At 30.9% G+C, this 13,719-nt stretch overlaps 1 protein-coding gene across 1 annotated transcript; it reads left to right on the top strand.

Annotated features, from left to right (window-relative positions):
* Positions 1-4,841: 4,841 nt before the first annotated feature.
* Positions 4,842-5,465, top strand: LOC111691951 (E3 ubiquitin-protein ligase MARCH2-like). Its single transcript, XM_023455504.1, has one exon. It carries the CDS (start codon positions 4,842-4,844, stop codon positions 5,463-5,465), a length of 624 nt encoding a protein of 207 aa, XP_023311272.1.
* The last annotated feature ends 8,254 nt before the right edge of the window (positions 5,466-13,719 follow it).

Genomic DNA, 13,719 nt, shown 5'->3' with positions numbered 1-13,719 from the left:
CATTACGAATAGAACAATATAACAAAGCAATGATAAAATACAATTGTATTTCACCATAACGTAACTAATGAGTATTGGATAAAGTTATAAACTTATTTTTGTACGCTAATTGATTTTTAATTGTTTAAACAATAATAAATAGTTTTTTTTTAAGAAAATTGAAATAATTCAATGAATTTTAAATCGAATTCTTTCAAATTGACAATATAGGGGTTTTCGATGTCGCTGAACAAGAATATGAAGTCGGAAAATAAAATTTCAAAATGACTGATCCGATATGGTCGACTATGTTAAACAATTTATTTAACAATTATCGATTTTAAATCAAACTCGCTTATATTTGTAAAATAGCGGTTTCTGAGGTCGCTAAACAAGAATATGAAGTCGGAAAATGAAAATTCAAAATGGCTGATCCAATATGGCTGACTATTTTAAACAATTTATTTAACAATTATCGATTTTAAATCAATCTCGCTCATATTTGTAATATAGAGATTCGAAAAATGAAAATTATAAATGGCTAAAGAGGTTTTATGGAAAATATGTTTTATTTTTTAAAAAACAAATTTATTACTAAATAATTAATTTTTAAATCTCATCGAGTTCTTGCTCTTCTTCAAAAATAACTGGGCAATTAAGGCTTTGAGCCAATAAAATTGAAAAAATAACACTTAAAATTTTAAATACAAAATTACAAAACCAAAATCAACGTCCCCTATTATTTATTTATTCATTAATTATTTAAAAAATGCATCAATATTTACATACAAATATTAAACTCATACATTTACAGGCATAAAAGAAAACGAATATAATCACCTTAAATACAAACTTAAGATTATTTGTAATATTATGTAATAATATTACATTAAATAATTACAAGTGTACGAGAGTATAACCTCAAAATGGACAAAATATGTGAATAATACACTTTTTAACACACTGATAACTGCAGCTTACTCGAAAACATAAAAATCATATTCTTATACCATTTGTAATAATAATTATTATTTAATTCTTATAAATGAAAAATAAAAAAACTGGAAGTAACAAATAGCTATTTATGATATACGTGTTAAAAGTAAAAATGACATTTTTAACATCAAAAATGACAATTAAAAAGCCCACTTTTAACAATTTTGTAGCAAAAAAAGATTTGGTGTGCTCACTGCTTAGTTTCGTCACTCAAACTCATCTCTGTGTCTACATCAATAAGAGAACTTATATTCACAATTTCAGATACAGAATATACGTTTTAAAAATGAATATTAAATCAATTCATAAAAAAATATTTTTCACTGGATTTACTTTTTTTAAGGTCTTAGCTTAATTCTGTGATTAAACAAAAAAAATTTTTTTTTGTACATTATTAAACTTTATTTAACAATAAATTTCACGGATTTTTCATGAAATATTTTTATTTTTTGTTATTTTTTGTTTTTTCAACTATTATTTCAATTTTTTAAGAAAAATAAAATGCACCATCTTAAAGTAGAGATTTTAAACTTTAAAAAGTGATCTCATAATGTTTCAATATCACATTTACAACTATAGTTTTTTATCTATAAAGTGTGGCCAAAAAGAGTCAAATTTGTGATTTTTTAAAATTATTGAATATGTCGGGTTCAATATTTTTCAAATTAAATTTTTAAGATTTTTTCCATATCGCTCACAGTTTCAATCGTCATTTGAAGAGTAATCTGTGAAATTTACAGATATTTATTTTAAAAATTAAAAGAATGACAGCTATTTTATTATTATCATCGTCTCATTTTTCGTACGTTAGAAAAAAAATTCCACAGCCTTCATTTCGCATTTTAGAAAAAAACTTTATTTACATTTTTTATGTAAAATTTCCTGTTCTTTCGAATGGCGCAGTAATTTTTTTTTTAATTATATTTTTTTATATGGTTTGCAAAAACTGTAATTTTGCACCTATGTAATTTGTTAAATAAATAATTTAGCGTACGCTCTACAGTTGGTAACTTTTTATATGTTACTTTACAAAGGGAAAAATAAAAAGTTCTTTCTTCCAGTAACTTTCGCGAAGTCAAAATCTATCTTGACTCCACTATACAGGGTAGGAAAGTACCGATGGTCTATCTNGGCTTATAATAAACCTAAAAAAAATAAATGCGTGAGCAGGGGCGGCGGAGGGTTTTTTTGGGGGGTTGAAGTTATAAAAAATTGTATCATTGGGATTTCTGGCGAAAGTTGATGTTAAACAAAAAAGTATCCGATAGTAAAGTTGTAGATCATGCAAAAATCTACTACTTTTGTAGAGGGCACTTTTTAACATAACCTCCAAATTTCAGAGAAAATGCGAAAAACAGGTTTTTTCTGATTTTTCGTTTTTATTTCTCATTTACGCAAAAATAATTTAATTTTGTCGAAACTTGGTAAGAGTATACTTTTCTCTGTCTTAAATAACCTCAAATTTTTTTAGATAAAAAAATCAAGAAGTTTCTGAGATATTAATTTTTTTCGGCCTGAAACACTTTTTTTTTTAAAGAAAAATTCTACTTAAAAAAATCATCGTACAGAGTTCTAAAACATGCTCAAAAATGCAAAAAAAAGAAATAAAAAATGACTTGCAACAATGAATTTTTCAGTTATTGTTGATAGTTTATTTAAATTAAAAAACATTCAAAAACTGATTACACCATTCAATTCTACGGAAAAAATTTAAAAAACTGTGTCTCATTGTTTGACCCAAAACTTTATTTTTGTACAGTATCGCTATAAGCATCTAAGTCGAATTACAAATGCACAGATGATAAATTATCTCTGAATGATTTGAGATTTCAGCAATACAAAGTATTAACTACAAAGTCTACTGTTGACGCGAAATCCGAAAACCCGAAACTTTGCAAAATCGTTTAATTTTTTTCTGGCTTTATTTGAAAACGAATTTTAAATAAATTGCATATTTACATTGCCATTTTTTTGGCTCTATCCAATGGCGTCAACATTTTTGCAATCCGACTTTTCGTCTTCGAGGGGCCATCATCAAATTAATTTTTTTTAAATATATCGCTGCTATTTTTATGACAAAATCTAGTCATTTTTAATTCTGTAGTAGATGATATTACTATTGCAATCGCTAAAAAAGGTTTTTAGCTATCATTAAAAATTTTTTCTCAGTACGGCTCTGAACGCTTTCAAAATACCTGTATCTATTGGAGGAGGGAGAGAGAGAGGAGAGAATAAGCCAATACAGCACAAAATATCCAACAATTTTTTTTTATCCATAATTTAAAAAGTTGTACCTAAAAAAAATAATACGAACTTATGAAATATTTTATTATTTCTAATTAGTATTGCTAATAGTAGTAAAAAATTGTTGGATATTTTGTGCGGTATTGACTTTTATACTGTTATGACTTCATCCAATAGATATTTTGAAAGCGTTCAGAGCCGTACTCAGGAAAAATTTTAAATTATAGCTAAAACAAGCTAAAAACTTTTTAAGCGATTACTATAGTAATATCCTCTAATTCAGAATTAAAAATGACTAGATTATGTCATAAAAATAGCAGCAACGTATTTAAAAAAATTAACCTGATGATGGCCCCTCGAAGACGAAACGTCGGATTGCAAAAATGTTGACGTCAGTAGAGCGAAAAAAGTGGCATTGTAAATATGTAATTTATTTTAAAATTCGTTTTCAAATAAAGCCAGAAAAAATTAAACAATTTTACAAAATTTCGGGTTTTTTCGGATATTTTCGGAACTACCCAGAATTTTAAAACTTTCTAAACGGCATATTGTTAGGTATAAATAAACACAACTTTTTTCTAATCTGAGCCACTCCGTATCTCTAATTGTTTCCTAGATCCTAATGTCTATCCCATCCTTATCTTGGACACACTGTATGTCTATGAATTCATCAAACTTAAAAAAAAATAAGTACATAATCGGTCCTACGGAAAAAAAAATATTATCTATTTTATTTATTCACTATTCGAGTTATGTTAATAGCAATACTGTACAAAAATAGTTTTGGGTCAAACAATGAGATAGTTTTTTTGTATTTTTTCCTTACAATTGAATCTGTTTTTTTTTAATTTAAACAAATTATCAACAATTACTAAAAAATTCATTTCTTCAAGTCATTTTTTACTTTTTTGCATTTTTGAGTATGTTTTTGAACTGTGATTACAAATTTTTTTATTTCACCAAAAAGTATATGTCAAAACGAAAAAAAATATTACCGGCAGAACTCTGTACGATGATTTTTTTAAGTAGAATTTTTCTTTGAAGAAAAAGTGTTTCAGGCCGAAAAAAATGAATATCTCAGAAACTTCTTGAATTTTTTATCTAAAAAAATTTGAGATTATTTAAGACAGAGAAAGGTATACTTTCACCAAGTTTCGTCAAAATTAAATTATTTTTGCGGAAATGAGAAATAAAAAACAAAAATCAGAAAAAAAACAGTTTTTCGCATTTTTCTCTGAAATTTTGAGGTTATGTTAAAATATGACCTCTACGAAAGTTGTAGATTTTTGAATGAACTACAACTTTTGTATGAGATACTTTTTTGTCTGACGTCAACTTTCGCCAGAAATCCCAATGATACAATTTTTCATAACTTTTCAACCCCCCAAATCAACCCTCCGCCGCCCCTGCTCAGGCATTTATTTTTTTTTCGTTTATTATAAGCCCCTTTACCATTTCCACTTATAAAAGTCCAGATAACAATTTTCTTTTTTTTTCCCTCTAAATGAGTTATTTTGATCGGTCTACCACTATTAATTTAATATAGAATTCAGTAAATACTATAGTTATTAGAAACCACTGCTGTCATAAATGACAAATGTCAAAATGACCACAAGTGCAAAATGTCAGACGATATCCAGCCCGCACTTAGCGCGGAAAATTTGAGAGTATCAGACAACAAATCCAGCAGAACTCTGTCTTATGCGATGTCAAAAGAATCCCTAGAAAAGTCATCCAAGAACGTCCACTCAGTAGGGTCGATATCGTGTAGGATTTGTCACACAAACACAGTCAACGAAGGTCTTATATCACCCTGCAACTGCAAGGGATCCCTGGCATACGTACATCTATCTTGTCTGGAGAGATGGTTAAACCAATCGAGCAGGAGTTACTGCGAACTGTGTTTGTACCAATACAACGCCACATCGACCAAAAGATATAAGCTGTGCGAAGGATTCTGGCTCTGGATCGGCCATCCTAGGAATAGGATGCACTTTAAATCCGATTTGCTAATAGCCGTTACTCTAACTCTGGTCACGATTGGACTGATTGTCTCCTGTGCTATGGGGATGGAGTATTTTTTAATAGAAGGCAAGAAAATAGGTCTTCAGAAGAACTGGATGAAGGCCATAATCGTAATCTTTTTAGTAGTGGTTGGTATGGGCTATGCGGTTACTATTTATTTGATAATCAAGGACCAATTCTTGCCGTGGTTCAGGTGGTGGAAGAATACTGTCGATANTTGACAGGAACAAAAGCTTGATACATCTAGAAACTAATAATATTTTCATGTTTTTAGTGTACGACAAACTGACATAATTTCTGATAAGGAATCTACTAAGTGGTTGCGGGATATTCCGGAATTCTGCAAATTTGATCCTACAATATTATTAGAGGAATGTGGAAAAGCTTAAGAAATTGAAGGAACAAGGAATCTCATTATAGGACCACTTACAGTATAGTATTTATGCTCGATAATCTCAAAGAGGGACGGCCAAAGAATTCGAACATGTGGAATAAGGCATAAATATTTTATGCAGCCATCTTCTTTTCGATAATAAAATTGAATCTTCTGGTAATAGGAATTCAGGAAATAATATAGGTTTGTTGCAGCTATAAAATTCATTAAAATATTTCCTATGAATCAGTTTCTCTCTTAAAATTGCTTATCTTTTGTCAATAATATGTAACTAAAAAAGTATACAGGACATCCGAAAACTATCACTAAAGATTTTTTAAGGTAATTATTAATAATAATAATAATAATAATATACGGGGTGGCCCTCGGGGGATCAAATGGACCCCACACATGATACATCAGCTGAACGTAGAATTTTCCGCTCTTTCCGAATCCGAGGTCGAAAATAAGGCTTTCCATTAAAAAAAAATAAGTTGACCTTGAAATGACCTTGAAATGACCTTATACGCCCCTTGGAGATCAGTAACTTTCATTTGAATCATTTTTCACATAAACATGTACCTTGGATTTTAGAAGGGGTGCACGGGTGGTCTGGGACAACCGGTATAATCAAAACTCAGTGTTTTTTTAATTAATATATTTTAATTAATCTACCACTATTGATTAGATAACTTTTATATTTGTTGTTTTTTAAAAAGCAGCTTGATGTCAAAGCTCATTAAAAAATCTTATAAAACTAATTGTTCCCGAGAGAAAACCTTCTGTATCACCTTTAAAAATATGTAGTTAATATTTATCTATTTTATTGTATAAAAAAACCGTATATAAATATGTAAGAAAATGATCTGTACAATTTTTCGTAAGCGAATCTTGTGTTATGCGAGAACAAATTTTATCGATGTTCTGAGTTCAAAGCCAAATATCGCTCGCTTATCTCGAAAAAGCTCCAAAACCACACAACAATATTTTTTCGAAATTCAGAGAGGCCAAAGGCAAGAAACAACAGCGAAAGTCCGCCTCAAGAATTGGCGGAACACCATTTTGAAAAACATACATATGTAAAGTTTTATCTGGTACATATCAGGAGTTATCAGCAAATATATTAATATATAGTTCATGCCTCAACAATTTCTCATGCTGTCCGTTGTCAACATAAGTTAATATTAAGTGATAAATGTTGCCGTTTCACTAAAGAAAACTTATAAAAGCACGTAGTAATATGTTTTAACTCCCTCCAATAAGCCACGGAAGCCTTGTCTCAACACTAAGGTTTATCGGGTAAGTGGTGCCATGTAAATTTATATAGGTACTTATTTTATCCTTTACTTAGCTTTGCTCTTTGGTAAAAGTACTATGTTGCGATATATTTTCTGTAAACATATTAATGTTTTCATTCGTAATCTGACTACGGTCCTGTTAAGATCCAGAAGAATGGACTTTCACTATAAAAAATAATGTAATATATTTGATTTTTTTTCAATATTTTGTAGCTAAATTTGTCCGCCTCCCTGGTACGGAAGTGTAACCTGAGGGGTTATTTCTTTAATTATATATCTACCGTTATGACCAGTATCATAATGAGTCTGGATTTCAAAAAAGTTTACTATTTAATTCTCGAAAGGGAGTTTGTAATTATCATTACACTTTAATTAATACGTGGGAACTTAGAAATGTTGTACGTTTAGAGAATGAAAACCAGACACTTACCGTATGTCGCTCATGTACAAGGTAATCCAATGGTTGGTTGTATAGAGTGACACTTAAGTTGGAAGAATTGGAAGAACAAGAAAACACCAAAACTTTCCAGGAACGGTTTTAATAACAATAAAAACGAAACAAACAAAACAACAGTAACACAACAAACTCGAACCGACATTATTGATTCATTTAAACGAGACAGCGTACCGAGATTCAGGGAATGCGAGATCCTTAGCAAAATTTGGAATGACTTTATCCATTATTAAATTAACCCGATACTCTAAAACTAAGTAGACTGCTCAATGTGGAAAAACTGCCCATTTTTTCGGAGATCTCTCCTGAATTCGACACCTCGCTTCGACACGACCATTTCTTGGGTCCAGACGTTTCTGTTCTTATCTTACTGGCGGGAACCCTGAGTTTCTGAACGCTTTGGCTGTAACTATGCCATGTTAATAGTTATCTAATGGACCGAATTTCCATTTATATAAATAAATCTGTGACTAACTGGACTTATACGTAACCCTAGTCTTCCTCTAGTGACTCCGTGTAGCAATACGGAACGGATTAGTCAATCTTATTTAATCTCCTAAAAACCAGTTATTTGATCAATTATTATTTTTTTTCTCACAACTTCTAACAACTTATTCTTGGAATTCCTACGTTCCTGGGAATACATTTCGCGCGTTATTTGAAATATCGATTTTTCCCTTCATATGAGATGTTCAACACGTGGCCCCAACAGTCTAAGTGGAACTTGTTAAAAAATATTGCTAAATTTTCATAAGGCCTTCTCCGAAGGACGGCCTTGTGGCGACGCTAAACCTACTTGAGATAAATTAGTGTTGACTGAAATATTTTACTTTTTGGCCCATCCGTTCCCAGAACTAATAAATAAAATACCACGCGTCCCGCCTTTTGTTACAGAAATGAAGAGCCGCCACTGATAATAACTTACAAAAACCTTGTTCATTTTTTACAGTACACGTTACCTGGGCCCATTTAATTAAAACAGAGGGTTTATCATTAAAAAACAGGACTTTATCTGTATCCTTCAGTGGTGGCTTTTTTTAAAATATTTTGACAGCGACAAAAGCTTGATACATCTAGAAACTAATAATATTTTCATCTTTTTAGTGTACGACAAACTGACATAATTTCTGATAAGGAATCTACTAAGTGGTTGCAGGATATTCCGGAATTCTGCAAATTTGATCCTACAATATTATTAGAGGAATGTGGAAAAGCTTAAGAAATTGAAGGAACAAGGAATCTCATTATAGGACCACTTACAGTATAGTATTTATGCTCGATAATCTCAAAGAGGGACGGCCAAAGAATTCGAACATGTGGAATAAGGCATAAATATTTTATGCAGCCATCTTCTTTTCGATAATAAAATTGAACCTTCTGGTAATAGGAATTCAGGAAATAATATAGGTTTGTTGCAGCTATAAAATTCATTAAAATATATCCTATGAATCAGTTTCTCTCTTAAAATTGCTTATCTTTTGTCAATAATATGTAACTAAAAAAGTATACAGGACATCCGAAAACTATCACTAAAGATTTTTTAAGGTAATTATTAATAATAATAATAATAATAATATACGGGGTGGCCCTCGGGGGATCAAATGGACCCCACACATGATACATCAGCTGAACGTAGAATTTTCCGCTCTTTCCGAATCCGAGGTCGAAAATAAGGCTTTCCATTAAAAAAAAATAAGTTGACCTTGAAATGACCTTGAAATGACCTTATACGCCCCTTGGAGATCAGTAACTTTCATTTGAATCATTTTTCACATAAACATGTACCTTGGATTTTAGAAGGGGTGCACGGGTGGTCTGGGACAACCGGTATAATCAAAACTCAGTGTTTTTTTAATTAATATATTTTAATTAATCTACCACTATTGATTAGATAACTTTTATATTTGTTGTTTTTTAAAAATCAGCTTGATGTCAAAGCTCATTAAAAAATCTTATAAAACTAATTGTTCCCGAGAGAAAACCTTCTGTATCACCTTTAAAAATATGTAGTTAATATTTATCTATTTTATTGTATAAAAAAACCGTATATAAATATGTAAGAAAATGATCTGTACAATTTTTCGTAAGCGAATCTTGTGTTATGCGAGAACAAATTTTATCGATGTTCTGAGTTCAAAGCCAAATATCGCTCGCTTATCTCGAAAAAGCTCCAAAACCACACAACAATATTTTTTCGAAATTCAGAGAGGCCAAAGGCAAGAAACAACAGCGAAAGTCCGCCTCAAGAATTGGCGGAGCCATCAATAGATACGATCGAACGTCGACTCTGTTCGTCTGCAACTAATGGCAATATTTTTGGTCAGTACAAAGTATGACCCTATTTATTCACTTCCAATATGTTGTATGTGTCTTACTATTGTAACCAAGCCATATCTTATATATCAGTTGTACCAAATAAACTTTTTATATTGAAACAAAATTGTTATAAATTGTTGTGAGCTCAGACTAACAACGAATCGTTACACATTTGTTCATTTTGGGTTGCAATTTATTAAATAGAATCCTCATTCTATTTGATCAAATTTTAATTTCGTTAAAAAAGGTGCATATACATATTTAAATTATTCATTACTATAAATTTGCCATTACAGTTATTATCTGCAGTAAAACATTTTCCATGTAATATAGTAAAATAAATATAATTACTAACACTCTACCAAAACTTCTGCAACTCATTTCCATTGTTTTTAGGGAGGTACAACCTATTTATCGAATGCATTATGGTATTACATGTCCCGAAACAAGTTATTACAAGGACAATTGGACTTTGTTATACGTTGGCTTTATGTGTACATTCTAATTAACCGCCCTCGGCCGCAGGACATAAAAGTAGGGTATATAAATTTGATACTTTGCTTCGCTTTATTTGCCATTTGTCATGTAAATTGCGTTAATCAAGATAGTATCTATTCCGCAGCGGTCAACGAGGGGTCCTGCTGTGGACCATGTAATCCCGTATACATGTATATGACACTTTATAATTAAATTGGTGTGTGTTCCCAGCTAAGCAACTGGAAGTACTGTGAGGACTTTTATTGTTTATTAAATTGAATTTGTAATGAATTACTCGTAAACGTCTTATAATTTTTACATAAAAAAATAAATTTGAAAATGCCAGATTTCATAAAGAGGTGCATGTACTTGCTGGCAGAATAGGATCTACAATGCAGTGGCGGCTCGCGATATTGTGAATAGGTGAGCCTGTGGCTGTTTTACTAGGTGGGCAATAAAGAAAAAAAAAGCGCCGCAGAGAAAAATTTTTAAGTTTTTTTTTTATAAGGTCAAATGACAATGAATCTAGAAATTTTTAGTTGCATTTGCAATATTATCGAAAAACTGATGTTCACGAGAAGGATTTTCATTCAGATTTTGTAAAAAGAAAGAAATATTTACGCAACTACGTATTTGGTTATTTTATTAATCTAAACAGGTCTATTAGTTGATCTTTTAAATTTGCAAATTTACTTATAATGTTTTCATAAAATTGGGGATCGGCACTAAGACTTAGCAATACTTCTTTTTCTATCGCCATCACTGATAAGTTGTTTAAGAACTTTTGTGTCATCGTATTTCTTAAGTAAGTCTTAATGCGCTTAGAACACGAAAAGTTTCTTTCTACCGAGACACTTGTTGCAGGAATTGTCAAAACTAGGCAAAATAATTTGTATGTTTCCATTTTAAAATCTTTGTATACTATTTCTACCGTTTTTTGAACTTCTAAATTACAGAATTTTCGTCTCCGTATAAAATATTACGTTAGTTTTTCAACCTATCTATTTCAAAAACGTTTGGATACAATTGTAACAAACATTCAAACGATTTTTCGGGAAATTTGTTTGCATATTCGGGAAATTTTGAGGAATCTACTTAAGCAAGAAAATTTAAATCATGTAAATTCCTAAAACGAGTACTTAATTGTGGGTACCTATCAGTTTTGACCCATATTTGAGCTGGTTTTCACCCAAATAGTGGATTTTCTGAGATCGATGATATCGATGTCATGGGTAAATTTTACTAATGGTATCGTGTTCAGCACCTCAAAACACTACGAAAATAATATATACCTATTGGTCAAAACTTGGTAAAAAAAAACAGTTTTGACCCATATTTCGACGAATTCATAGTTTTCTGTCTTTTTCGGGTGAATTGTTAATTGTTTAGCATAGTTTAGGTAGGATATTTTCTAAGTTCAGTTTCACCCAAAAATTTCAAAATTTGTGATATCATGAATTTTGACTACAGGTTCGTGTTCAGCGAATCGAATTCTTAATTCGGAAATAATATGTGGCTGTCTTAGGTTTATATATCTATGTCTATAATATAGGTAGATGTCTCGCTTATTAATGTTCTGTAATTCACGTATCTTGGAGTTTATTCTATCCGTTAAATATAAATATAAAGCCTTAATGAATATTCACAAGCCATGTGACTGATAACGAAAATTCCCTAAATCTTGTCGTCACTAATATTAATGATTCGTTTACAATTAACAATGACAAGCCGATACTTCTATGCTCGAGATAAAGTGATCGCTGATTGTTTGAATAAAATCTCGTGAAAAATGACTCCAATTACAACCGGTGAAACGAATGTAATCTTGATCGTATTGTTTTAATAATTTTTAATTTTACCTAAATTTAATTGGCAACGTGAGGGAAAATTACTGTCCCAAACAAGGTTACTGGTCACGTGGCCTGTAATCATTTATGCAAGCCCTGTACTTGTGAAATACCATCGAATTTGAAACATACCGTATACAAGTTGTGACGTAAAGTAAAGTAAGCGAAACGAAAGCGCTGCAGAAATTAGCATACAATTAGTAAGAAACTGGCGCTCTAAATATCGCAGCTTTGCCCTGCTTAGTAAGATTTTCATTTGTAAACTTATTACGCAATTAAATAATAAAATACAGATGGTAGATTCATTTGGTGAAAATACTTCCTTAGCAAATAGGCCCGTCAGCTCGAGAAGACCGACTTCTTGGATTATTAAGGACGTGGCGAATAAATTTGTAGGTACCTGTTTTCGAGAGATTTCCTGATAGGTTTGTACTGAACTCAAAGTTTACTTGGATTATGTATCCTAATTCAAACACAAATTGTTTTTAACAACATTATAATAATATTACAAGGCATTCTTATACATATCATAATTAAAAAATATTTTGGCAAGTATACTTATAGCAACCAAAGGTTACTTTTATTTAATATTATTGCAGTAAATAAGTTGTATTTGTTAAATATACAGGAGGTTTTCTAAGTGACCTAAAATATTTCCGAGGGTGATTCTTAGGTATCCTAACTAGTCATAATGAGGATTTTCTTCATATTAATAAGCTTATAATAATTTTTTTATGAATATTTGTTCGTCAATTCCAAATCAAATAAACCTCCTTAAATGTTTCAAATCTGTTCTATTTGTAGAAAACACTATTTTATGGCCTCACTTTATACGTTCCCAGATAATAGTAAAAGCATCGTGCTTAAATTTTCATCTATATTCCCAAGTCATATCGAATAAATACAAGATAGCAAGAATTTCATAGTCAACAATTGTTTGCAATTCACAGTTATCATTTTCTGCCCTCGCGTTAATTTTCTTTTCTAATTGCGATCAATTACGGGACGCCTCGAAAATTTTATAAGGGACTCATTACAACTTTATTATTGTGCCCGAAAACGAAAGCTAATACCCTTGCACCAGTGAAGCTGAAATCATTAGTCTCCATCCCCTTCACGAAAATTGCCCAATTTGCTAATTCCAGTTTATTTTGTCAAAAATGGGGAAGAGGCGATGGAACGGGAGTGAATTGAATGAGTCAGATTACTTCCGTAGGTACATTTAAAGTTGGAAAAGTGCATTTCCAAAATTGTTAATTACACTTTCAAGTTAAAATTTTAAAGTTTGATAAATATGGCTAGCAATATTGAGGAAAAAAAAATACTTTTTTACTATTGCCTGTCAATTTTACGCACGTTGTACGATGCATAAAATCTAAATTGATAATAATTATTCCATAATGATTGTTTGATATTAAAGTAGACGATAAATATTTCAGTCAACACAAATTATCGAAAGTTGAGGACTTTCAAGTAGGTAGCGTCGTCCTTCGGAGACATTTACCAATATTTTTTAAAAGTTCACTTAAACTGTCGGGGCCATGTGTTAAGCGTCTAGTATAAGAAAAAAAATCGATATTTCAAATAACGCGCAAAATGCATTCCAAAGAACGTAGGAATTCCAAGAATAAGTTGTTAGAATGTTGTCAGGAAAAATATGTTAAGCTGGTTTTTCCAAGCTATTAAGAAGATATTAAATGAGATTGACTA

This window comes from Anoplophora glabripennis, unplaced genomic scaffold (assembly GCF_000390285.2).
Source record: "Anoplophora glabripennis isolate ALB-LARVAE unplaced genomic scaffold, Agla_2.0 scaffold611, whole genome shotgun sequence".
In the NCBI taxonomy this organism is placed as follows: Eukaryota; Metazoa; Arthropoda; class Insecta; order Coleoptera; family Cerambycidae; genus Anoplophora; species Anoplophora glabripennis.
The sequence above is the reverse complement of the archived record's forward strand: the minus strand, read 5'-3'. Positions and strand labels throughout refer to the sequence as shown.